Here is a 24,997-nt window from a genome sequence, read left to right as displayed (position 1 = left end):
TCATAGGTAAATAAACACTGCACAAAACACTATATAGGTAAGAATTTGTTTCGTGTATAAGTTGACAAAAGCAAACTCATTAGGGTAGGTAACCTAAAATCCAAGAAAAAAACACTGACATTGACAGTTTGTTGTTGTTTCAACTTTTTTTTTTAATTTGATATGACTTGGAGTCAAATCCTTCAAGCCGACCAAATTGAACTAATCGATTACGGTTTTTTTTTGTTTATCTGTGCTCCAAAGCACACTGTTTTGATAGATATGATTGAACTTATACAGAGGTAATAAAGTGCAAATTGACTCTTTGACGTTAGGAACATACCTACATTGTTTAAACAACAATGAGTGCTCGTTTTAGTTAGAAAACTTTTGTATGGGAAAAAGAAAAGGGCTGGTTTTAGGGTTTTTCCGGCAATTATATGAATTTTTCTCGCCGTAAAAACCATCTTTGAACTTCAACGAACATTTATAAAAAAAATTGTGTGTGTGTGTGTGTATATATATATACATGAGTGAAAGTGTGTATATATATATACACACACACACACTTTCATGAGAACCTTCTCGTGACAATAACAAACACAACAAAAAAAGAATTAGTGAAATCGGTTCAGTCATTTACGCGTGATGGCGTGACCAAGGGAAATAGGAATTCATTATTCTTAAATTTTCTAATTTTCCGCACAATTTTCTTAATTTTTTCTTTCATAAGAACCTTCTCCTGACCATAGCAAACACAACAAAAAAAAATTAGTGAAATCGGTCCAGCCGTTCACGCGTGATGCCGTGACCAAGGAAAACGGGTTTCATTTTTATATATGTAGATAATAAAATAAGAATGGATTCGGTAGTGTACATGTCTGGGAAGCAGTATTTATTTTCTTATTGCAACCCCATGTTTTCTCAACCCCTTGCAGAAATGGTTTGTTTTTACAAAAATGGTTACAGACAAAAGTTTTAGTAAAAATTATAAGATTTACAAAAAATTGAATGGATTTGATAGTGTGATTAATAAGGAAGTCATAAATGTTTTATCATTCAACCCCTATTTATTCCACCCCTTTCCGTCATTATATGTCGTATAAACATTATTTCAGACAAAAGTCGTAGATAATAATTAAAGGTTTTACAATAAATTAGAACGAATTTGATAGTAAAAATTGTTCGGGAATAATAATTTTTTTTATGATTTTACCCTTATTTTTTTTTCCAATCCCTTGCAGCAGTGGCTCATTTTATCAAAAATGGTTTCAGACAAAAAGTTTTAGATAAAAATTGTAAGATTTACAAACAATATTAACGGATTATATTATGTCCTTACTAAGGGAGTTATGAAATTTTTCTGCTTCCAACCCTTGGTTTTCACTTCTTGTAGTTATGGCTGGTCGTATAAAAATATTCAGACAAAAGTTTTAGACATCAATAATGCGGTGTAAAAACAATTCAATAGTGTGCATTTTAAGGAAGTTATGAATTTTTTTTTTGTCTTTCCATCCCTGTTATTTTCCACCCCTTGCAATAATGGTTGGTCATCAAAAGAATTACAGTTAAAAGAAATGGATTTCATAATTTACAAGGTACAGATTTTATGAACTTTTTGTTATTTTAAAACCCGTATTTTTTCAATCCCTTACAGCAATGGTTCATTTGATCAAAAATTGTTTCAGACAAAAGTTTTGGATAAAAATTATAAGACTTACAAACAATTCCGACGGATTTGATAGTGTACCTACTAAGGGAATTGTAATTTTTTTTTAAATTTTTACCCCTTTGGTCGGATATTGCCCATTAACGAACTCGACCAAAATTTTCCACTACTAAATTTAATGTATTAGTTTAGAAGTGCTTTTAGAGCGTTTCCCCAATTTATATATATATAATTTTGATTTGACAATGGTTTCGGGGTCTGTGGAACATGTAACGAAAAACTATATATAAAAATTGTCGCACCATGGTAACGGCTACATTAGGTAGTATTTCTTTGAAATTTACCTAAAACCAACTAAACCAATAATAAATGACCTACACACTGAATAAATGTTCAAATAAGAAAATAGAGCAAGAAATCAATTTCAAAACATTTCGAATTTTTATTTTCCTTGGCGTTGAATAGCTCAGTACTGTAGGTCTATTGGAAACCAGGTGACAGAAAATAACAGATTATAAAAATAACAAAACAAAAAATATATCAACAAAGACGTTTTATTGTAAGTAAATGCTGATGTACATCTAAATATAAATTATTGTATTACATTTGTTTGCAAATTAATGTGATGGCATATATAGTTCTAATAAAATTATAAAATTGTTCTTTTTAAAAGTAAATGTGTTTTTTTTTTTTGTATTTTTTTTTTAGGTAATTCAAATGTATTCAGGCCCCAGTTATATGACGCAAAAAGATGACACAGATGAAACATCAATTACGTAGAGTTATAGAGATTGTTCAGCGTCCCAAGTAGGGTGTTTACATTATGACGCTATTCACCGCGAGCACCTAGCCACACCTACGAGAGTGGCAATCGTCCCTAGTGCTTCCTCACAATATATTTATGTTGGCTATAATACCGGGGCAATGACAGGCGAGAAGAGTGTGAAGAAGATCTGCGCCATGCCGGTGCTGCCCACCATGACTGACAGCAGCATGCGCCTCTTCAGAAGACATGGTGGCCGGCTGGTAGGGTCATGACACCCACGAAGAGTATGAAGAAGATCTGGGCCATGCCGGTGCTGCCCACCATGACTGACAGCAGCAGACGCCTCTTCAGAAGACGTGGTGACCGGCGCGCAGGGTCATGACAGCCACGAAGAGTATGAAGAAGATCTGTACCATGCCGGTGCTGCACACCATGACTGACAGCAGCAGCTGGCACCTCTTCAGAAGACGTGGTGGCTGGCGCGCAGGGTCATGACAGCCACGAAGAGTATGAAGAAGATCTGGGCCATGCCGGTGCTGCCCACCATGACTGACAGCAGCAGGCGCCTCTTCAGAAGACGTGGTGGCCAGCGCGCAGGGTCATGACAGCCACGAAGAGTATGAAGAAGAATTGGGCCATGCCGGTGCTGCCCACCATGACTGACAGCAGCAGGCGCCTCTTCAGAAGACGTGGTGGCCAGCGCGCAGGGTCATGACAGCCACGAAGAGTATGAAGAAGAATTGGGCCATGCCGGTGCTGCCCACCATGACTGACAGCAGCAGGCGCCTCTTCAGAAGATGTGGTGGCCAGCGCGCAGGGTCATGACAGCCACGAAGAGTATGAAGAAGAATTGGGCCATGCCGGTGCTGCACACCATGACTGACAGCAGCAGGCGCCTCTTCAGAAGACGTGGTGGCCAGCGCGCAGGGTCATGACAGCCACGAAGAGTATGAAGAAGAATTGGGCCATGCCGGTGCTGCCCACCATGACTGACAGCAGCAGGCGCCTCTTCAGAAGATGTGGTGGCCAGCGCGCAGGGTCATGACAGCCATGAAGAGTATGAAGAAGAATTGGGCCATGCCGGTGCTGCCCACCATGACTGACAGCAGCAACTGGCGCCTCTTCAGAAGACGTGGTGGCCGGCGCGCAGGGTCATGACGGCCGCGAAGAGAGCGAAGAAGAACCCTGCCATGCCGGTGCTGCCCACCATGAGCACCAGGCCACCCAGCATCAGCGGTATGAGCGCGAAGAACTTGAGCTTGTAGGCCAGGAGTAGGGGCAGCAAGTACTTCTTCAGCCCCTTCTTCTTCAGTTTCTTCCTTGCAGCAATGCTCGATTTCTCTGCAAAAGGTCCACATATAAACATTATGCACATATCGACTTTACATATTTTCCTGCAAGTTTCTTACTGACCACTGTTAGTCATGCTATGGGTTGGGCTTTAATGGTTTTGATATAATCTTATTTTTGATTGATCTTCTCACCCTGACACTCTTTGCCATCTCGATATACGTTAGTTTTTTATGAAGAAAATAGTCCTTCCCCAAATGAACACATCATGATGGCCACTGTTGAATCAAATCAAAGTCTAGTGTAGCAGAACTCAAGTGAGAGACATTTTGACGGTACCAGTAGACGACTTGGGAAAACTACAAGAGATGATATTGCAGGAAAGGAGACAATTAATTTTAATGACAGCATCACGGCCTTTTTTTGTAAGATAAATATCTGTTGGCTTTGCTCATCAATTTTCTCTCTCGTGCAGTGAATGAACAGGAATCGCTAGGATTTCAACTCATATAAAGCTATGGCGGGCGACCAATAGGTTTATTTTCTTTGCAATGTCTCAGAATACATATATTACTAATAATTTAGTAATCCTAGCGTATAATTACTGCACTAGAAAGATGTATGTTTTTTGAATAAGTTAGAAATAATTTACCAAAAATTTCCTTTTGAAACCATTCAATTATTCCTCATGTATTATTCAAACTAACTATATTTCAAGAGTAAAATGTTCCAACATGTATTATTTAATAAAATTTGTTACATGTTATTTTATGAATATTAATGTCAAAATTCCATATTTGTATATAGTTACATAAATTATTTACTTATTGAAATTTTTTTATGACGGAAAATTTAAACTTACTTGTTGAACGGCATTGTTAGACTATATTTGTTCTTTCGTAAAATTATACACAAAAGGTATAATAATGAAATTGGGAATGGGTAATATGGGAAGCTTCTACATGTCTCCACTAAGGGACAAGTTAACCAAAAGAGTTGAGGGATTTCTACCTATATAGTTCAGGCACCAAACCATTAAGATTATTAGATTGTTAACTTTTCATCAAAAACCCTAGAGCGATTTTTGTCAGTTTATCGAGGTGAGATATTTATATTCAAAATTTTTGAGATAGTATCAGTGAATCCAGAATAAAGAAAAATGCAACACGCGTGCAAGTAACTTGGATTGCACGTATCATTATTTTCTGCACAGGGAAGAGAAGTCGCATATCTACCTAGACGGTTGTGAAAACTGCAGTTATTTTGCAATACTTATATGATCCAGTTCATCAAATTTGTTTTATTTTACAATAATTTATTTTGAAACATATGATATTTTATAAATACAAAAGTTGAAATAGTTTTTTAAATCTTAACTAAATGATTTCTATTGATTTATTTTTTATTAACTTTGATGTAACCAACCCTTAGCCGTAAATAACCTTTAGAATCGTCTACTTGTATTATTTTAATATTGTATAAGCAATTTTAAGCATATTTGAGAGCAGTTATAGAATACACAATCTTGGAAGAACATAATTGACATTAATAATATAGTTTCGTTTGGTGTCAATTTTTGTAGAGTCTGATACATTGTTAAAAGTCGTGAGATAAATATATACTAAATTGTAATTTTAACTGTTCCATAAGATGCGATTGAAACTATGATGTACATCAGCACTGCCGAAAGTGTACAAGAAATATTAAATTAATACAGACGCTGAATTAAAATCAGCATTTGGGGCCAAAACCCCTAAATAAGATAAATAAAAACTTTTTGAGGTAAGATTTATACATTATTTACACCTTAAAATTCATAAGATAAAATAAGGTTTATAAAAATCAAGAAAGAAATCTAAAATTTATTTGCGCTACACACATCTAAGATAATATAGAGTTAGGAAAATGGAACTGATGTTATATCAATCACGATTTACAGGTTTTTGTGGCCAGTGCCTGATATGTCTTTACTTGTAAGTTTTTTTTCTGTAATCGTGTTTCTTCCAATGGTGTGAATGCCAGATTTCGGCGTGATGATAACACCATTGGTGAAAATTCCAGCAAAGCAATGTTTATTGGTTAACGTTTTCTGTTTCAAATCACACTAATTTGTTCAGAAATACATAATAGTATGGATTCATCAAAATTTAGACCTTGAACGTTTTGAATTCTAATTTGATGCGCGTAACTTGAATCATGAAGGATGATAAACCATAAACAAAAGCCTTAATTATCACTCACCGTATGATTTTGGGATTATCAGAAACTTACTTACTTCGTACACTGACCTAGAATATAAATTCTTGGATTTCAAAATTCTCGTCTCAGCCAGGGTTGGAACCCTGAATTTTTGTCTGAGGAGCCAGATTCTCTAATCACTAAGCCAACAGTTAAGGTCGGTACTAGATATGCCAATTAAATCTGCAATCATTGGTTTATATTATTAATGGTAAGTATTGCATAATTGATATTTTGTTTACATTCTCTTTCAAAATTATCAAATTTGTGTTTTGTATCTTAATGGGACTTACCTTCTGGAGTGTATCCATCTGCATCATCATCGTCTTCTCCGGAGGGTTCAAATTCTTCCGCGAATGCTTCAGCAAGCGAGTCTAGGCTTCTAAGTGAAATCGCGTTATGTCTTCTGCGCCGACGAATATTCTGCTCCAGAGGATCCGGGCTGCTCCCTCTTCCCTTCGCGTCGTAAGAAGGTGTCTGGAAGAAGTCTTTTAAATTTTTGGGCGAATCCTTGCCACCGGGGCCTGATTCGCGGAGCAGATGACGACCAAGGGATTCGTTGTCCGATGACTGTCCTCGCCTTCTGACCATGATGCCTAGTTGTGGCTCCTCAAGGACACGGCCGTACCGGGCCAAGTCCCCTTCCACCCTGGAGACCTGCACCAAGGACCTCTTCCGCTGGCGGTGGACCGTGTACACGACCTCCTCGTCGCCGCTCTCGAACCACTTCTTCTCGGGCGTCGACGGGCGCCACGCGTCCCTCCAGCCCTCGCCCGGGGACCCCCTGGCCTGCCTCCTGCGGGCACCCTCGCCGTCGTCGGTCCGAGGGTCGTCCAGCAACCAGCTCACCAGCTGTCTGCGGGCCAGCCTCCCGTCCGAGCGGCCCGCGGCGAGGCACAGCGACACCAGGAGCAACAACAACCTCGCGAGGGTCGCCGAAGACATTTTTCCTGAGCGACCTCCGGCAGGAGGCGGATCACCGGGCGAACATTCCCACGAGCACCGGAGACCGACGCATCGCCGAACCCCTGCACCAGCTGACGGTCGTATTATCGGGTGGCCCCTGCAGCACTTTTTTTCCTGAGTCGCGATCTCTTTCCTCTCCGGCGCACGACTCCCGATCTTCGCGATGCGCTCGACGGGGATGCTCCGAATTTTTTTATTCGAAGATTCACCTGCTTCGGCGGAGTCCAGACTGGGTGTGTTCCTCCGTGCCTCCCGGGCTCGTCACAGCATATTTCCTTTTCCCTCCTTCCCTCTCCTCCCCCTTTCCAACCGGACGACCGACGGATCGTCATCCCTAATCCTCGGTCCCTGCCTCGATTCCGCGCCGAGCCGTGTCCGTCCTGCTTCACGCACCATTATTCTCCGTCTCTCTTTTTCTTTCCTTTTTACCCCCTTCCGCGGGGGGAAGCCCGTCATTAACTTGACGGGTGTATTTGGAGCAGATCGCTCGCTTCAGCACGTTCTTTCCCGCCCATAAGAGACCGCGGCCTCATCTTCTTCCTTTTTTAACTTTCCATGCGTCAGCCACCCTCTTCCACCTTCCCATTGCCTTTTGCGGGCGAGGAGTTCTCTTCGGAGAGGCCGCAGGCAACTTACATCGCCAAATTTGCAAGTAATTTCAACTTGACAGGTTTTCAAAAGGTCTTTTTTTATTTCCATTAGTTTACATAGTCATTAATGTTTTCGGATGATATGCTCCAATGCATATCCAAATACTGAAAGCTACATAGCACAAATGCTTCAGTACTTTTACAATTATTTTTGCATGCATGAAATATTTATTTTTGAGATATAACTGAGCATTTCTTACGCAAATTAGTGCATAATTTTATATTGTAATTGATGTTTCATTAAAAACTTAATTTGTTTTAAACTTTTTCATTGTGTTCATTAAGGTGCGCAGTTATTACTGGAAAGCTATCCATAGAACGGTTTATCAAATAACTTCAACTATTGGAGGTACTGGGACAACACAAACCATGAATGCCCGGATAAGAATCCGAAACCAGTATTACTGCGAACGCAATTTTTTTCAGTTATAAAGTGGTTTTCACGTAACTATACAAATTGACAAATTTTTGAATATTACATAAATATTTCTGTTAAATTTACAAAAAAATATAGTGTAGTTGAAATGTTTATCATTGTAAATAACAGATAATAGCCTACATGGGCTTGTATTTCAGAGGCGATAGATTGATATAAGTAGAACTTGTCTTGAATTTGTATATCCTTAAAATATATCTTAGGAAAAAAAATAATAAAATGGAGCAACATTTAGTGTATTATTATCAATTTCGGAGTAATTAAAAACTAATCTATACGTGCATAATAAAGCTGAAGCGTTTGTTTGTTTGAACGCGCTAAACTCTGAAAATACTAGTCGAATTTGAAAATGAATTTTTTTGCATTTGATAGCCCAATTCCTGAGGAAGGCTATAGGCTACTTAACATCAAGCTAGGACCCTTAGGAGCCAAACAAAAGTTAAAAAAAGTCAGAAAGAACGCTAAGTGAAAAACGACACAATAGCGCGGTCGGGCGATACTATATGGCGGGACGTTGTAAACCATACTGGTAAATTCCATAGCAATATCATAATAACAAAAATCATTGCAACAGACAGTTTTTGAGTGTAACGTCTTAGCTATAGGTATGCGGCATTTGGCAGGAGTAGTTTTGTGAATGGAACGGAAGTCGCATGTAACGGTAATGTGTAACCACGATGCTGCCATCTGTGGCGGGTGGTGCTAACGAAAGTTCACAAAGCCATAGAAAACTTTATAGTTTTAACTGTTTAATGAATTTGCAAGTGAAAGTACGGGTTTAGTATTTTTTTTAAGTCTTTTTAATTTTTTATCGGAGCCGTTGATTATATAAGTTTAAAATTTCGGTCTGCAAATGAAATGATTCTATAGTCGACGTAGCTGCTCCGACAGCGAATTCTAGCGGTGGTTGCAGAAACTAAGAGTGATTCGCGTTCAGAAATGTAGTTAAAAACACGATTTGCGTATATTTATCACACTAGGTATTTTTTAAAAGACTGCGTTAAATTTTGTGTCCGAGTTTTTGTATTATGAGTGTATTTGTAAACTGAGAACACTTTTAATTTGCTCGTTACCGAGGTTAAATGTTATATATCTGTGGCGAGTACTGAAAGAGTAGCTTACATTATTTTTTTAATTTTGTGATTTCATTTAAGCTTTAGTTGGTGGCCAACCGCTTGACGCTAATAGCTGGTGAGTACGCTGAAGGGTGGGGAATACATCATGTATATGTTAAGGAACTGCACCATCGTTCGCCTGAAGTGGGGGTGGAAAACCTTGTTCGGAGTATTCCTTTCTTACCCTTTCTTCCTACGTCACAGTGCAGACGGTAAGTATCGAAACTGTGACATCATGAAATCGAGTTAGTAATAGACTACCTTATTACCAAACCATAGTAAAAAGATTATATTAAAAAATAATTTTTCTAGTGTTTTCCCATTGTATATACATATTTTATTAGAGGTTTGTAATAATTTTAAAATTAAGGACTGGTATTGTAAAATATTTTGAAGAGGCTGATAATATAATATGTGTGATGTTTCTAAGGCAAGCTTCATACATTTTAAAATTGAATTTATATTTGGCAGCATTTTTGTTATATTTATTCAGCTGGCTTATACCAAGTTTTCATGTGCTTCCATAGGGGTAAATCATCTTTCATGAAAACATCAAGTAACAGCCAATGTTCCAACCTATATTTATTGATGAACGCCGAGACAATTGTAATTTGAGTAAATAAATGTTTTGTTCTTATCACGAAGAAGTCATCTTTCGCTCAGTCGCTAAGATCTTGTTATTCCCGTCTTAGGTGACGCTGGGGGAGGGGATGGAAAAACATTTCCCGGTGTTTTTGGCAGTATGCCTACTCCTTGATAACAAGACATTTTATTACTGTGTACCAGCATATCATAAATGATGCATTTCCCAATAATGCCTGCACTGTGCTCATAATGTGAGTCGGTTTTATTTATGTAACAACCTCGTTATTGACAATATGTTAGGTCCCCCCCACACACTCATATACATATATATACACACATACAGAGATATGATGTAGGCTACATCTAAAACACCATAATTAATTCTGCCCACAACCTATGCTACATATGAAATTCAACTATGTTTGACCTGAAACAGCTGAATCATTTTTTTTATGTTTGCAGTAATATGCTAAACATAACCCAGACATAACTAAGTTATGTTAACCTAAACCAAGAACTTAATTTTAATCTATTAAGAGGCAAACTTTTAAATTGACGACTACCGAGTTTTCAAGACCCTCAACCCACTACAACTAAACCTGAACATTACCTAGTCATACCTAACATAACGTAAACCAATCTGATTTACCGCGACCCAACCTAATTTAATCTAACTTTACCAATACTTACATAGTATATATATTTTTTTTCGATTAAACGAAATAAGGAAAACTGTGCCCAACCAATATAAGTTAAGTGTAGGAAAATGTTTTTGTGTTCTAAAAAAAGTTTGATAAATTGTTAAAATATTTAAACACACAATGAAAGGTTTTAACCTATAAGTTTGTATGCGAAATTTACCAGACATGTTTATGGTATAACTCCTACGTTTGTTCAAGAAAAAGTCAAATACTTAGAAAATTTAACATATTTTATTAAAGGTAATTACTTTCATTTTATGTTGAGGAGTGTTACTGAAAATGTTTTACAGCAAGTGTTTGCATTTCTGAGTAATCATATAGTGCCCAAATGTTTAAAAATTTGAAACAAAGAAATTTTAAATTAACATTTATTTACTGTTTATTATGTAACAATATTATTCTATTTACAAAGTACTACACGGATTTTATTTGAAAGTGATATTGTTAAAAATAATGGCTTGGTTGCATTTACGAATTTTAACTTGTAAGCTTTTAATCTAGTATATGGCTGAGGCAGAACTTTTTTATTTAGTTTCATCTGAAAATTTGGATGCTTTTTTTTAAATATATATATTATATACCTTTATACGAAAATTTTCATTGGAAGATGATCGGAGAAAGGGTTCTAAGTTTAGCTTCAGATAGAGTTTAAGCACTATGACAATATCCTTAATTGTGAAGGATTTCATGTGTTTGAATTTTGAAGATACTGTTTAAAGAATAGGATAAAACGAATTCTTTATAAAAATGACGACATAACAGACAATTATAATGTAAGGAATTATTTCTATAGTGAAAAAAAAACTGCATATCAATTGAAAAATCAAGCCTTTAATTTATTAAAATAAATAACACGAACACAACACAGGATAAACAAAAGATTTCTGTTATTTACGAACAAGCATCATCAAGTTCAACGAACTACTTACTACACAAAAAAAAAACACAACGAATTTGACATAATTTTTTTAGCTCTCCTTATCAAATAGTTTTGGTACATTGAAACAAAAAATACTTTTTTTTAATGATTTTCTTACAAGTTAAAAAATGATTTTTGATATGGTTCATAAGGATAAAGAATCTTCCTAGAAAAGATTGTTCTACAAAACGTGTTGTACATACTATTTAATTTTTGCTGATGAAATTTATCAAATTCAAAAATAAAATTTTTCGATTTAAAATGGTTGACATTACATTTTTTTAATCATTTAAAGTTGCTGAAATTTTTTGCAAGGGCAACAGTACTTTACACTATTTGGTAAAATTCTGAAATAATATTAATACTGTGCGCAGGTTTTATAACTAAAATAACATTTCCCTTTGGTCAGTAAAATAACAGGAATTTTCCCACCGTACATATTTAAGCAGGAACTCAGCTAAGAATGGACGTGACGGAACATTACTCGAGCTAAGGATGGATGGGCTATAGCTGCAACAGGTGAAAAATCAGATGAAAGGCAAGGTATAGATCAAAAAGGTGAATATCATGTAATGATGGGCAGGGTATAGATTGGCGGGCGTCCAGCTAAGGTCAGACGGTTAATAGCTGTGACAGAAAAGGTCTCAGCTAAGGATTGGCGGGTTATAGAACCAGCAGGGGATCGCACTGTCAATGAAGGGCGGTGTGTAGATTGGCGAGAATCCAGCTCAGGACAACCGGGGTATAGCTGTGATAGAACATGTCTCAGCTAAGGATGGGTGGGCTATAGATCCAACAGGTGATCGCCCTGTGAAGGACGGACGGTGTGTAGATTGGCGAGCATCCAGCTCAGAACAACCGGGGTATAGCTACGACAGAACATGTCCCAGCTAAGGATGGGTGGGCTACAGATCCAACAGGTGATCGCCCTGTTAAGGACGGACGGTGTGTAGATTGGCGAGCATCCAGCTAAGGACAACCGGGGTATAGCTGCGACAGAACATGTCTCAGCTAAGGATGGGTGGGCTATAGATCCAACAGGTGATCGCCCTGTGAAGGACGGACGGCCACTCGAGCCGAGGTCGCACGAGCGCTCAGACGTCGTTGGAGGAGGGCCGCTGCGCGCTGTAGGCCAGCCTCTGGGCCGCCGCCGCCGCCTCCGGCCCGCGGAAGGAGCGCCGCCCCCAGCCGCCGCCGTGCGGCATCTCGTGGTGCTCGTGGTGCTGCTCCTGGTGCTGCGACACCAGCTTCTTGAGCGCCAGGATGCCGGACAGCAAGAGCGCTATCTTGCTGACGATGAGCGCCTTGCCCGCCAGCAGGAAGAGTCCGGCGATGCCGAGCACGCCGAACATCATCATCTTCATGCCCATCATCATCATCATTTGGCCCATCATTTTCTTCATCTTGCCACGACCTGCGACACGAGACAACCCCTCGTCAGACAAGAGTCCCACGGATGTACTGTGACATCGGCAACTCCGTATCAAATGTCAGAGCTAACATTTTCTCACAGCCCAAAAGAAATAATTTAAATTAAAGTTTTACTCAGAAATTATCTAAAAAAAAACCTATTTCATATACACAAATATTGCCATAGCCAAGTGCTTGCACAATTAAAATATCTTTTTTGTATGTTACGAAATATTTCTTGGCAAATGGTTTCCAAAGGAAAATAAATATAACTAAAAGTTGGTACCTATGGCGTTTGACACCGTTTGACCTATCACCATGAAAGTTGGCACATCAAAGTTTATTTTTTATTTATGGAAAAGGTTTTCATGCTATCCATTGTTTTGTAACTATTCACTAGACGCTAGATGGCGCTGCAGCGCATCGACTCCTACGTCGTACAAACGATCGCCATGGGTAAATTAATTTTTGTAACAGAAAATCATAGGTCACAGACATTCAAACAGTGAGAGTGTGTCATCACTCCATGTCCACCACGCGGTCATATAGTAAGGTCTGGCAACTCCATATTCTTCTTCTTGACAAGGACCCGTCCTTTTGGTGGAGCTCGCGGCGGCTAGCGAACTAACGGCGCTAGTAACAGTTTAGTTTTGAACTTCGTCATTAAATAATGGGCCGGACAGCGCTGGGAACCGCAGCTTGTCTTTTGTAAAAGTACAGAATATATATATATTACTGTGTCTGTACTTGTTACTCAGTAACAGCAGCAGTGTCCTGCGGAATACGAGCAGCGACGGCTGCAGCTTGTCAGCTGCCCTGGACGAGCCTTCAGCCGTCAGCCGTCAGCCGTCAGCCGTCAGCCGTCAGCAGTCAGACGTCAGACGTCAGACGTCAGACGTCAGACGTCAGGGTCGAGGGACTCGACTGATGGCGAGCCTGGTGGTTCCCACGGGAACCGGAGCTCATTTCAGGGAAGGCAGCCTGATTGGCCGCGACTAACTGGACTTAAAAAAAAAAACTACCTATTTCTCTCTACCTCTTAATCTCTTTCCATTATTAAAATAACAATAATGTTACTTTGCTTCTTAAAAACCTTTTTTTTTCAATCAAATTAGACACTCCATAACAATCAAACATCTGCCTATACTCTTCTTATGGGTGTCCAACCCAACAACAAAATTTCTCAAGTTTCCTTGAACTTAAATATGCAATGCAAATCACCTCTTTGGTGCCTGTACCCTTTAGGCCTACCACCTTCTCACATCATGACAACTCTTATTCCTCGGGGTTTTACAACTGTTGCACTCACTTCCCTTCACAATCCCAAAACAAATTTCTGAAAAAAAAATTATAAAAATTTTATTATTTTAAGAAAACCAAAAATTAACATTGAATTTACTATGGAGCCTGGAAATCTAAATATCCCACAGCAGCTAACACGACTTAATCCCATGGAACCGCAAGTTTACATAACCCGTGGCCAAAAAAACATTTAAGCATACCAGGCTTGAACGGCTGTGGATCGGAGGCATTCAGGAGCAACCACTTACCGACAGAGATTTGCGTGTATTTAGTACACTGCCATAACTTGCCATTCACAGCTTAAAATAGATATATTTGAAGTTATACTTCTTTAGGTGCGTTATGAAAAATAAATAATGAGAGTGAATTGTTGCGTTGCGCGTGCACCATGAAACATAATAATTATGACAATTATTGTCACAGGATGAGGAAAAAAAAATGCTAAAAGCAACACGGAAAGTAAAACAAATATGTGTGTGCTTTAAATCATATACTTTAGTGATTTATATCGGATACAAGTCCATATAATTAAAAACACATATTGTGAAGATTAGTGATAGAAATAGTGTTTATAAAAAAATTTAAGTGTATTTTTAGTGTATTTATTTAAATGATATTTTATCCCCCGTATGTAAAATTTATTTGCCTTATAACTTATAATAATAAAAATTAATCAATATTATTTGAAATTCAATTTATTTATTGCCTTTCATTTAAATTAAAATGTATCTACAGTTCTTTACTAAATTAAATAATTAATTCCATACACATGTTTATATTAATTTTGAATACTGAGTATTTATTTAATTCCTTTAATTTGATTTAATTTATACTTGACCAACCGTATTTCTAATATCACTTATCATTTACAATATCACATATTTGTATCAAAATTTAAGTCTTTTTTTTTACGCCACGTAAGTTAAACTTCTAACGCGTGTACATGAGTACACGAACTCATTAATTTTTTTTACACTGTTCTCCAGTAAACACACCGGTTGACATGATATTTCTACGCTCAAAATACATGATACTTGTTTCATCAGAGCATTTCATTTTTCTACGTTATATATCGATCTCTTGCATGATGTTGGAATTTCCAACGTGTAATTCATCCGTTACATCGGATCCGTATCAAAAACAAATGTCACGTCCCGTAGATACGCCAGAATGACAGCTTATCAGTAGCCGTGAGTGCAGTCTACCGCCTTCATTTGTATACATCTCAAGCTTAAAACAAATTGGTTGTCTGTAAAGTCGGTTTACGGACAATAGTTTAACGTGACAACGTCATAACAAATCATTGATGAAATGATTTAATACTTTTATGAATAAAATTGAATCATTTTTGTTTAATTATCACTATTTTGTATCGATACAAAGAAGGAGTGAAATGAAATCGACAATTTAATTGATAAATTTACTTTTATTTGCACTCATTAATTCAAATACCTATGATTATTATTTTAACGAATAAATTATTTTAACTATAACTTTTATACATGTTTGTTATTTAACTTCTTCCAATCTGTGTTATTCTGTTAAAAAAGTCAAACCGATGGTTGTTCCAATCGAGTGGAAGAGAGATAGATGCGGCGCAAGCGTACAATGAGCGTAACGGGACACATAATAACGGGACAATGTGCGTAACGGGACACTTTTTCGTGCGTGCAGCCAGCGTTCATCGATTTATTAGACGTTGTCACGTCAAAAATGAAGAAAGAAGAAAGAAAGTCACCTCGTTGGTGGATGTCAAACGTATTTACAAGTACGATGAAGTGTCAGGGAGTGTGCGGCCTGTAACAGTATGCCAAGCAGGGATTAGAGCCACGGTCTTCCGGAAAGCGTGTTCAGTGTGTAACAACTGCACTGACTCACTTCAACTACTGAATATTGTTCATTTTTAAACAATAAAACATGTTTTTCCTGTTATGCAGCCAAATGAGACCCCAGGTAAAAAATAAGTGTAATGACGTCTAATTTAAAGTGCATTTTTTTATAAACTTCTATGGGGACTTCTTTAGTTCTTAGTAATGGAAACTGATCATTGGTTGTATACATAATTGTTCTTATTTAAGGTCAATGTAAAATTTTCCGGTGATTATACATGTGTTAAAAAAACATAACGTTTTAGAATATTAATATAGCGAATTTGATAATTAATACTATCCTCTTACTATATTTAAAAAAAATTATGAATTTTCACCTATGAAACACATCAGGTGACCCTGAGATTACGAGTATTTATAATTCTTGTAAATGACCCATTACATTTTGCAGCAAACTCCTTACTGAATATTTGACACCACGGAAAGAATTTTTTTGTTACTGCAGGTAGGAAATGATTCTGTTGAAATTGCACAGACATCGTAAGTTCAACCAAAAATATAGTATTACGAATAGACAAAAAAAAATTTTCTATCAGACGTTTAAAACCCGGTCGAAAGTTATTACACTCTGGAGCACGTATTATATAGAAGACCAATATAGGAGTAAAATCATTGAACTACCGAATACTCTTGTCCATTTACAATTCAAAATTTTATTTACGCAGTTCTACGAAGGGATTATTTTTAATCTCACGCGAGTATTAAGGAAATATCACATTGTTATGGTGTATTATTACAAATAAAAAATTCGCCATTGATTTATGATCAGAATCTCTTGAAATTTTACAAATATTTATTTTATGTTAAAAATAACTGTTGGTACCTTAAAACTATTTACTGTTTGAATGTTAAACACCGGGGAAGATTCTTGTTGAATTACAAAGTAGAAAAAAAAATATCATTTTAAGTTGTTCGTTGATCTTGGGAAGGGTGTGCATTGAAAATATTTCGTTTTAAGGTGGAGAAGAGATCGCCAGGTGTGCCGAGCAGGAACTGCTTGTTTATTCCGGCCCACGCGGTGGTGGCGCAGTGAACTACGACCTTGAAAGTGGCACCGCCTCACTATCGTCCACTCACCAACCTCGAATCATTTCCAAAACCCAAGTCGGTCACGCCGCGAGCCCGCGGAATGCCGGGGAACTAGTTTGCAACCAGGTCGCTCCATCTGTTCGGCTCGGACACCCCTCCCCCCCTCTCCATCCTCCAGCACCTCCGCAGCACATTTTGGCAGTTTTTTTTTTTTAATGTCTGATGCCGTGTCGTTGTGCCGACATCATTTTTCACTGTTGAAAAATTGCGGCTGTGAAATTTATTTCCCTTCGCACTTAACACCCAGAACAGATTGCGACTCTGTCCTGGAACACGCAGTTTGATTGAAGACTCACACACAGAAAGAAATTAGGCCATTGAGTAGGTAACTACGTAGAGACAGTTATGGTTGGGACTAACAACCGGTTTAAAGTATTTCTCACCGCAACCAAGTTTTTTTCTTTCTTTCAGAAATACGGTTTATGTACTAAGCAATTCAAATAATTTTATTGAATTGATGTAATTTGCATGAAAAGCAGTTGAAAGGTGAAATGGTAGGCAATAAAACTTATGTATTAGAAACTGCAACAAACTTGCAATAGAACTCGTTCATACCCTTAGGTCCTCGGTGGTTGTACTCACTAAAGCTTCACAATCATGTTCTGGGTTAAATTTAAAAACACCCAACACGATATATATATATTTAAATTTCAAGAAAATTCAGGTACGAGTGTGCGTATGTGTTTATGATTGCCTATCCGTTACATGTGATAAGTTGATTAGCTTGATATGTATGGTTAATTAATAAATAGTTTTTATTGAAGTAATACTGTGCAGTTTACAAAAGTTAGTTTGGTCGATTATATATTTTGTGGTTTATCTACCGTTTTTAAATTTTATATTTAGATTATGTACCTTTCTTCTGTTAGATATCAGACCACAGTTAATGAACAAAATTTATAAAAATCATTAATTAATTATATATATTTTTCCGTAGTTAGTTTAAGTGTGAGCTATTTTCTTAGTTTAGGCTTTTTTTAAGTATCACCACTTTGTTTTTAATTTTAATATTTGCTTTTATTTCTTTAAGTATTTTTGTATGTGTGGTTTAGTGTAAGGCAATACGGTGACCACGCCTTAACTTTGCCACATGTAAAAATAAGACGAATAAATAAATAAAATTAATGAAAGAGAAGTTTTATTAGTACTAAGTCGTGGAGAAATGTCTCGTGGTTCCTAATTAATAACTAAAACAAGCATCGCGCAAACTCCATGACACATAGTCTTGCAGAAAATTGCTTTCGGACTCATGAATAATTGTGGTGTTAAGTATCGTCAACCTCAAGGGTCGTTAGAGATGAGAATGGGGCACTCGCGCAATACATAGAAGGTGGAGTAGGTGGGAGCACCCCTACAGCAATACAACGGCATCTCGGAAACGTCCGACACGTTCCTCACTCATGTAACATCCATTCTCGACGTTGACTTTTGACGTGGCAACGTCTAATAAATCTATGAACGCCGGCTGCACGCACGGAAAAATTGTCACGTTCCGCCTGAGCCGAGCGTGCAAGAACCGGCCAATAACCGTGCGCGAGAAAATCTTCTGTAATATCAATCAGGTTAAGGCGGGTTTTTTAAAACTAATTGTTCGTGATAATATTTAAATTATATTTGCAAAAAAACTGTAAATAATATTTGAAAATTAAAAAGGATGGAATTTTTCATCAATGTTTTCTTATGACGTTATCACGTGAAATTATCGTCCGTAAACCGACTTCACAGACAACCCCAATTTTTTATCCTGTGTTGTTTCTCGGTTACTGAGGTTTCTGACGACCAGAGACCTGCAAAATTCGCGGGTTCAATGACCTCCAGGAGAGACTCTACTACACTCTACACACTCGGGGCAAATGCCACCTGATCATTGGCTGCTGACTAGTGAGTCGTCTCGACCGGGCGGCCCGTGATTCGACAATCCTTTTGAGCGAGGGGGTCCTCTAATTGGCAACTCATCAATCCAGAGGTTAACAGTGAACCAGCGGGTAGAAGCAGCGCTAAGGCATAATTGAATTGAATTGTAGCACGTCACTAAATGGAATCCCGCGAAATTTTGCAGGTCTCTACTGACGACGTGTTGAATGGTTGAAGAGTTAGGTTGCGCGGCGAGACTCGGGAAAGAGGGCCGGGGGGGGGGGGGGTGGGACGCACCTTCCTCCAGGCTCCTCTGCAGCTGCAGCTGGTCCAGCTGCGGCAGCGACAGCTGCACGGCGTGGCCGCCCAGGAAGCGCGACAGCCGCGACGCCAAGGCGCGGTCCAGCTCGTCGTCCCCGGCGGCTCGCACGTCGACGGCGGGCAGCGGCGACTCCCGGGGAGTCGTCGACGACGTCGACGACGACCCCTCCTTCTCGCGCCGCACCAGCGCCAGCCCGTCCGCCAGCCGCAGCACGTCTGGCCGCTCGGCGCGGTCCAGGAGGTCGATGGCGCGCGCCTTCAGGCAGCCCCAGGGCCCGTCGGCGCGGCCGCAGTCCGCCAGCGCCGCCAGCGGGTCGTCCGCCGCGACAACCACCAGCGACAACAACAACAACACCGGCCTCGAGGACATCGTGCAGTCTTCGGGTGGCGCGCGCGCGAGCAGGACTGTCCGTGGCCGCCGGGGCCCCTGGCCGGTTATATAGCCCCGCTTCGCACGGTCTCTCCCTCCCTCCGCCACTCTATCCTGCCTGTGACCCCGGCGGTCCTGACCTCTCCGTGCAGAACTCTCCCTCCTCCAGAGCCTCTTCCCACGACAGCAGTTTTCCCTCGGGAGTGCGTGCTCTTGTCGAACAACCACGTGTTTCCCGCTGTTTCCTCTTGCCCCGTGTTTACACTCTCCTCTCCGCGAGAAGTAAGACAGTGGGTTGCCGTACGTCCACCTTCCTTCCTTCCTTCCTTCCTTCCTCCGCACGCCAATTCTCCTCTCCTCGTGCGACCCCCCCGGCTGGGGTTGCGCAGCCGAATTCGCAGCGATGCGCGCGCACGTACACTACCTCGTCATTACGCCCCCCGCCGTTAACCTTAATTGGCGAGGGAAAGTCCATCGGCGCGGGCTGATCTCGAACAGCGGTGAGGCGTGCGTTACTCCGCGGTCGCACCTGTCGCTTACGTACGTCGTCGGAGTTGGGACGAAACGGGGCTGAATGCTCGTCTGAAGCGGTTCTGAGGTGATACATTTCTCGTGAAGATCATAAGTCAGGGATTCGGTGTGTGGAGTTAAATATTGAAGTCATACTATCCCATATGGATGGCAAAAACATATTTTTTGTTGTTGTAATGATGTTTAACGCTGATTCGTTGGCGGGTGTTTTTTTTTTTTTTAAATTGATATCATTTTGGAATTTTAACGAGTCTTCCTAGCGAGTTCCTTTAGAGATATTAAACAAAATTATAGTATTTGCCTTTATATTGCTACCTATATCTTTTGCTAAGCATAATATCCACTGCATTGACTAATACTTGAATTAATTTTCTAGTTCTTCAGACTGTAGAGGATGTTACACAGAGTTTATATCATTAAAAAAAACGCTCAGAGTGGGTAGCTCCAAGATAATAGTTGTCCAAAATTACATGAATGTTGACTCGTTGCTAACAAGCCAAAGTGAGGTGAGACTTGAACCTTAAACCATGAGCGCTTGGCATTAAAACACACGGTATTGATAATCTGTTTGGACTGCGTCCAACTATAACCTAACACACATTAGTAACTTCGACAGTCCTGTGTCTGTTGAAGTACCATTTACAAGTAATTATAATCAGTTGTTGTTTCAAAATGACCAAATAGGTGCTTTAAAAATTTTTGTATAAAATTAATTGTTTATCACCAAATTAAAAAATTTACATGTAATTTGAGAATTCAAGCGATTTTCAACACAATACTATTTTATACAAATGTAGTCTTCCCCAAATTTTCCCTATCATGTGAATTCCAATGAAGTAATTTTAAGTTGTTATTTAATGGCATATTATCAAACTGTGAACAAACAGTATTTCAATAAATACGAATACACTTTAACTAAAAAAAACGCCATATATCTTTCAACATTTTTTATTTAATAACAGTTTATTTCTCATTTATTACTTATAATTTTCTTTCATTAAGCAGAGATCAGACATTAGGAGATTTTTAAAGACTATGATGGAGGGTTTAGCCCAAAGATAATTTCAATGCTAAACGACAACCACCAGTTACTAGCAACGTTTATCATTCCACTAAATCATATACTTACTAGCTGAAATACCCGGGCTAAACACATCATAACGCAAGAAACATCACTTCCGAGTTTCACGTCTGTAAGACATACACTTGAAAATCGGGGAATTTTTATTTTGAAGTCCCAATGATTGCCAATCTCGCTGCATCAAGGCTACGCATCGGAAAACCCCGGACGCCTATCTTCAGCTTCATTTTGTGGGAAGGCAGGTAACCCCTAGGCAAGACGTGACAGACGCACCAAGCGATAGCGCGTTACAAATTAAAGGCAATGTCATATATTGACTAAGTTCTAAACTAAAATGCTATTAGCACTTTCGGTTCGCTAACAGCCACGGGAAGCCTTCTTTTCACAGACGAGAGAGCCAAACCCCCGATCGTGCATCTTCGGTTTTTTTTTGTTCATTGTAACTCATGATAACTAATGGTGAATGGTTAGGTTAGCTACATTATAAATACTTTAAAACATTGTGGACAGTTGATTTGGTTAGGATAGCTACATTAAAGATACTGTGAAATCATGTAAACGGTTTCCTAGCCCTAGATAGCTACACATTGAAAAGTTATTTGCTAAGCAACCATAAAATTATTTTACAGTATTTTTAATGTAGCTATAGGACTTACCTAATATAACCAACAATCTACAATGTTTTAAAGTATTTATAATCTAGCTAATCTATCCTAATCGACCGCAAAATTTAATGCCACACCGGTTTATACAATGAGATAGAACGGAAAAAAAAGCGAGCATGAACTTCGGGGAACTTCGGGTGTGGCTCTCTCGTATGTGAAATGAAGGCTTCCCAACAGCACTAGCTTCACTAAGCAGACAGGTTTCGCCAAGGAGAATAAGGATACTATATGACCGTGTGGCGGACATAGAGAAATGACACCAACTTACTGTTTGTGCGTCTAGGACCTTCCTCCTACGATTGTCTATTATAAGACTGAGTGTATCCCTTTTTCACTCTCATAGGAATATCCCTACGAACATTATAAATGTGAATGTAAGTTTGTTTGTTACGCTTTCACGCGAAAACTACTTAACCGATCATCATGAAACTTTGTACACATTTTCTTGGAGGTATTAAAAGTAACAAAGGATACTTTTTATTGAAAAAAATAATTATTTTTTCCGAAAGATAAAAAAAATGTTTGTCAAAAATCTCAAAATCTAGCTACTTTAACGCCATCTAGCATTCCTGTTATGAAGTTCCAACCCTGAGTACTGTAATACCGTTGCACTGTCTTATCGACGGTCAAAATTCAAAATTCAAAATTATTTATTTTTGTTACAGAGAAATATATTTTATTAATTAATCTCTGATACTTATTTAATGGCTCCAATGCGAGCGAAGCCGCGGGTAAAAGCTAGTAATTTCATAATTATATGTAAACTATGCCACTCTCCGGCCCATAAACTACCTATGTATATGCAAACAATCATGTCGACCCGTTGCTCCGTTTCTGCGTGAAAAAAGAAGAAACAGATAAACATACTTTCTCATTTATAATATTAGTAGGGGTTTCAATATTTTTAAAAATTAATTGATAGTAATATTTATAATCCAACAATATTGAAACCAAGATGGTGTCTTCAATTTTATATATCTTCAAATTAAAGATAAAATTCGAGAATATAATATTAAAAAAAAATTAGTTTTAATGATTTTAGGGACATATGCCATTTGCTTACACTGTTGGCCATAGAGAAACCTAAAAAAACGGACATTAAAAATGAATAAACAAAAAAAACCATCAGCCAACGTAAAAAGTTAATTCCATTGAAAGAGTTGAGAATGCAACGAAAATGAGTTTAACACACACTCGGTTTATATCCGCCCTTCCATAACTCTTTGGCGTAACTTTATTTCTTCCCTGATATGCATGATTTAAAAATATGGAATATTCGTTTACTGTTATTTTTAAGTATTTTATTATTAATTTTTAACCATTATTAAAATAAAACGTAGCTTTTATCGATATAAAATAATGAAGATTTATAATAGTGAAATAATTCTTGAAATCGTTCCAGTAGTTTTTAAGTTCACTTAAGACAGTTAAACAAACATGTTTACACTTTCTCTTTAAAATATTAGTATATATTTCAAAGAAAAAAATAAGTAATGAATTATTTTATTTTTGTTTTAAATTTACTTGCAAAATAATACGTGTTAATTTTTCACCGTGGTTATAAAAAATTTCTGAGCTCAAATACTTGGCACTTGTGTTTGTGACATAGCTATGCCCCATTGGCAAGTGGAGAAATCAAGATTGCCTGAAAAAAAAATTAAATTGCCAGTTAAAAGTAAAAACTTTAAAAAAGTAAACCTGTGTTTGGCTGAAGCAATCATCTTACAAAAAAAAAAAAGGGGGGGGGGGTTATTTAAGTACTCACAGCGGAGATAGAGAAGATTGTGAAAGTCACAGTTAATCAAGGCTAGTGGTGATGCACATGCGTTAAATGAAAATATACCGCTGGAATTTATGGCGCTTTCATGACGTTTGAGAATCAGTAGCGCTTGTGAAAGTCCACGTGAAAATAAAGAACTTCTGAAAGCATGTAGGACAACGAAGTCCTATGTAAGTCACATCGCATGTACACATATAGCCAGTCAAAGGAGCCACACAACTAAAGATATTTTCACTGAATAAGATCTAGCAAACTAAAAAGTAATTTAAACTTATATGTGAAGAATTTTACTCCCTCGAGTATATGCTTCTTAGGTCATTTAACATGCGTCAGCGATTTTAGTCGGAAAACAACTGTTATCTTAATATTCAGTTTATAATTTTGTATGGAAACCAGTGCGAATCACTCCTAACTAAAAAAGCGTACACAACCAATAAGCATGTTACAAGAATGACTGTTCTTGCAATACTTCCAGGATAAGCAAAAATAAGATTTTTTAATCTCAAGGACACGCGCTGTTAGAACTAACAGCTTTTCAACGAAGAATGTACCTCAATGAAAGTAAAGGGTTTTTCGTAGTTTCAGATAACCAGACCTTCTTAGAAACTATATCGGATGCTTTATTATTACTCCAACATGATAATTGTAAGTCCATGTTGGAGTAAAAATTCGTGGTCGTCAATTTGTTGTAAATTACAGAATATCCCTGGATAAATTTTAACCGGCGTTCATTGCAAATTTAAGAAGGGAAATTTTAAGATACCCACCAAAGTGAAGATAAAACTTACTCTAGTGACTTATCGAAAAATGTAAAAGAAATTAAATCGAAAGCGGTAAGAGTTGTTATTCTTTATTTAATTTATTATGTTGATGTGATAACATAACACGTTGGGCTTGCGACTAGAAAAACAAAAATTAAAAATATTTAGATTTCCGATTTATTGACAGTGAGAAAATTATAACATGCAAATGAACACAACACTTTAAATACATGGACATTTGAAAAATAATACATTGACACACACTAAACAATTATTCAAGTTGAAAACAAAGTACCTATAATAAAATATGAAAGCCATTCAAACTAATTACTGAGAAAAATAATTTAGCTAGATTAAGAAATATCTATCTAGCGTGGCCAATATGATGGTCACTAACTATGCAAACGTCCTCACTCATAGAAAAGCTCTCAAATATAAAAATATGTTATTAAAATATATTTAAAAGGTATCTTGGGGTTAATTTATATGAAATATTTAATGCTCCGGAAAATTTCAGGTTATATTGCACAATAGTCCTATTACTAGGACTACTGGACAAGTATAATACCAGTAACACAGTATAACTCAGGCAAAATTTAACTATATAAAATTAAAGTGTTTGCATGACTT

At 37.9% G+C, this 24,997-nt stretch overlaps 1 protein-coding gene across 1 annotated transcript; it reads right to left on the bottom strand.

Moving 5' to 3' along the window:
* Nucleotides 1–11,206: 11,206 nt before the first annotated feature.
* Nucleotides 11,207–19,582, bottom strand: LOC134534465 (uncharacterized). The gene is made up of 2 exons (XM_063372939.1): nucleotides 19,156–19,582; nucleotides 11,207–12,728 (listed from the first exon to the last, which is right to left on the bottom strand). The coding sequence occupies exons 1-2, from the start codon at nucleotides 19,547–19,549 to the stop codon at nucleotides 12,409–12,411; spliced, it is 714 nt and encodes a 237-aa protein (XP_063229009.1). The 5' UTR covers nucleotides 19,550–19,582; the 3' UTR covers nucleotides 11,207–12,408.
* Between the last annotated feature and the right edge of the window lie 5,415 nt (nucleotides 19,583–24,997).

This window comes from Bacillus rossius, chromosome 7 (assembly GCF_032445375.1).
Source record: "Bacillus rossius redtenbacheri isolate Brsri chromosome 7, Brsri_v3, whole genome shotgun sequence".
NCBI lineage: Eukaryota > Metazoa > Arthropoda > Insecta > Phasmatodea > Bacillidae > Bacillus > Bacillus rossius.
The sequence above is the reverse complement of the archived record's forward strand: the minus strand, read 5'-3'. Positions and strand labels throughout refer to the sequence as shown.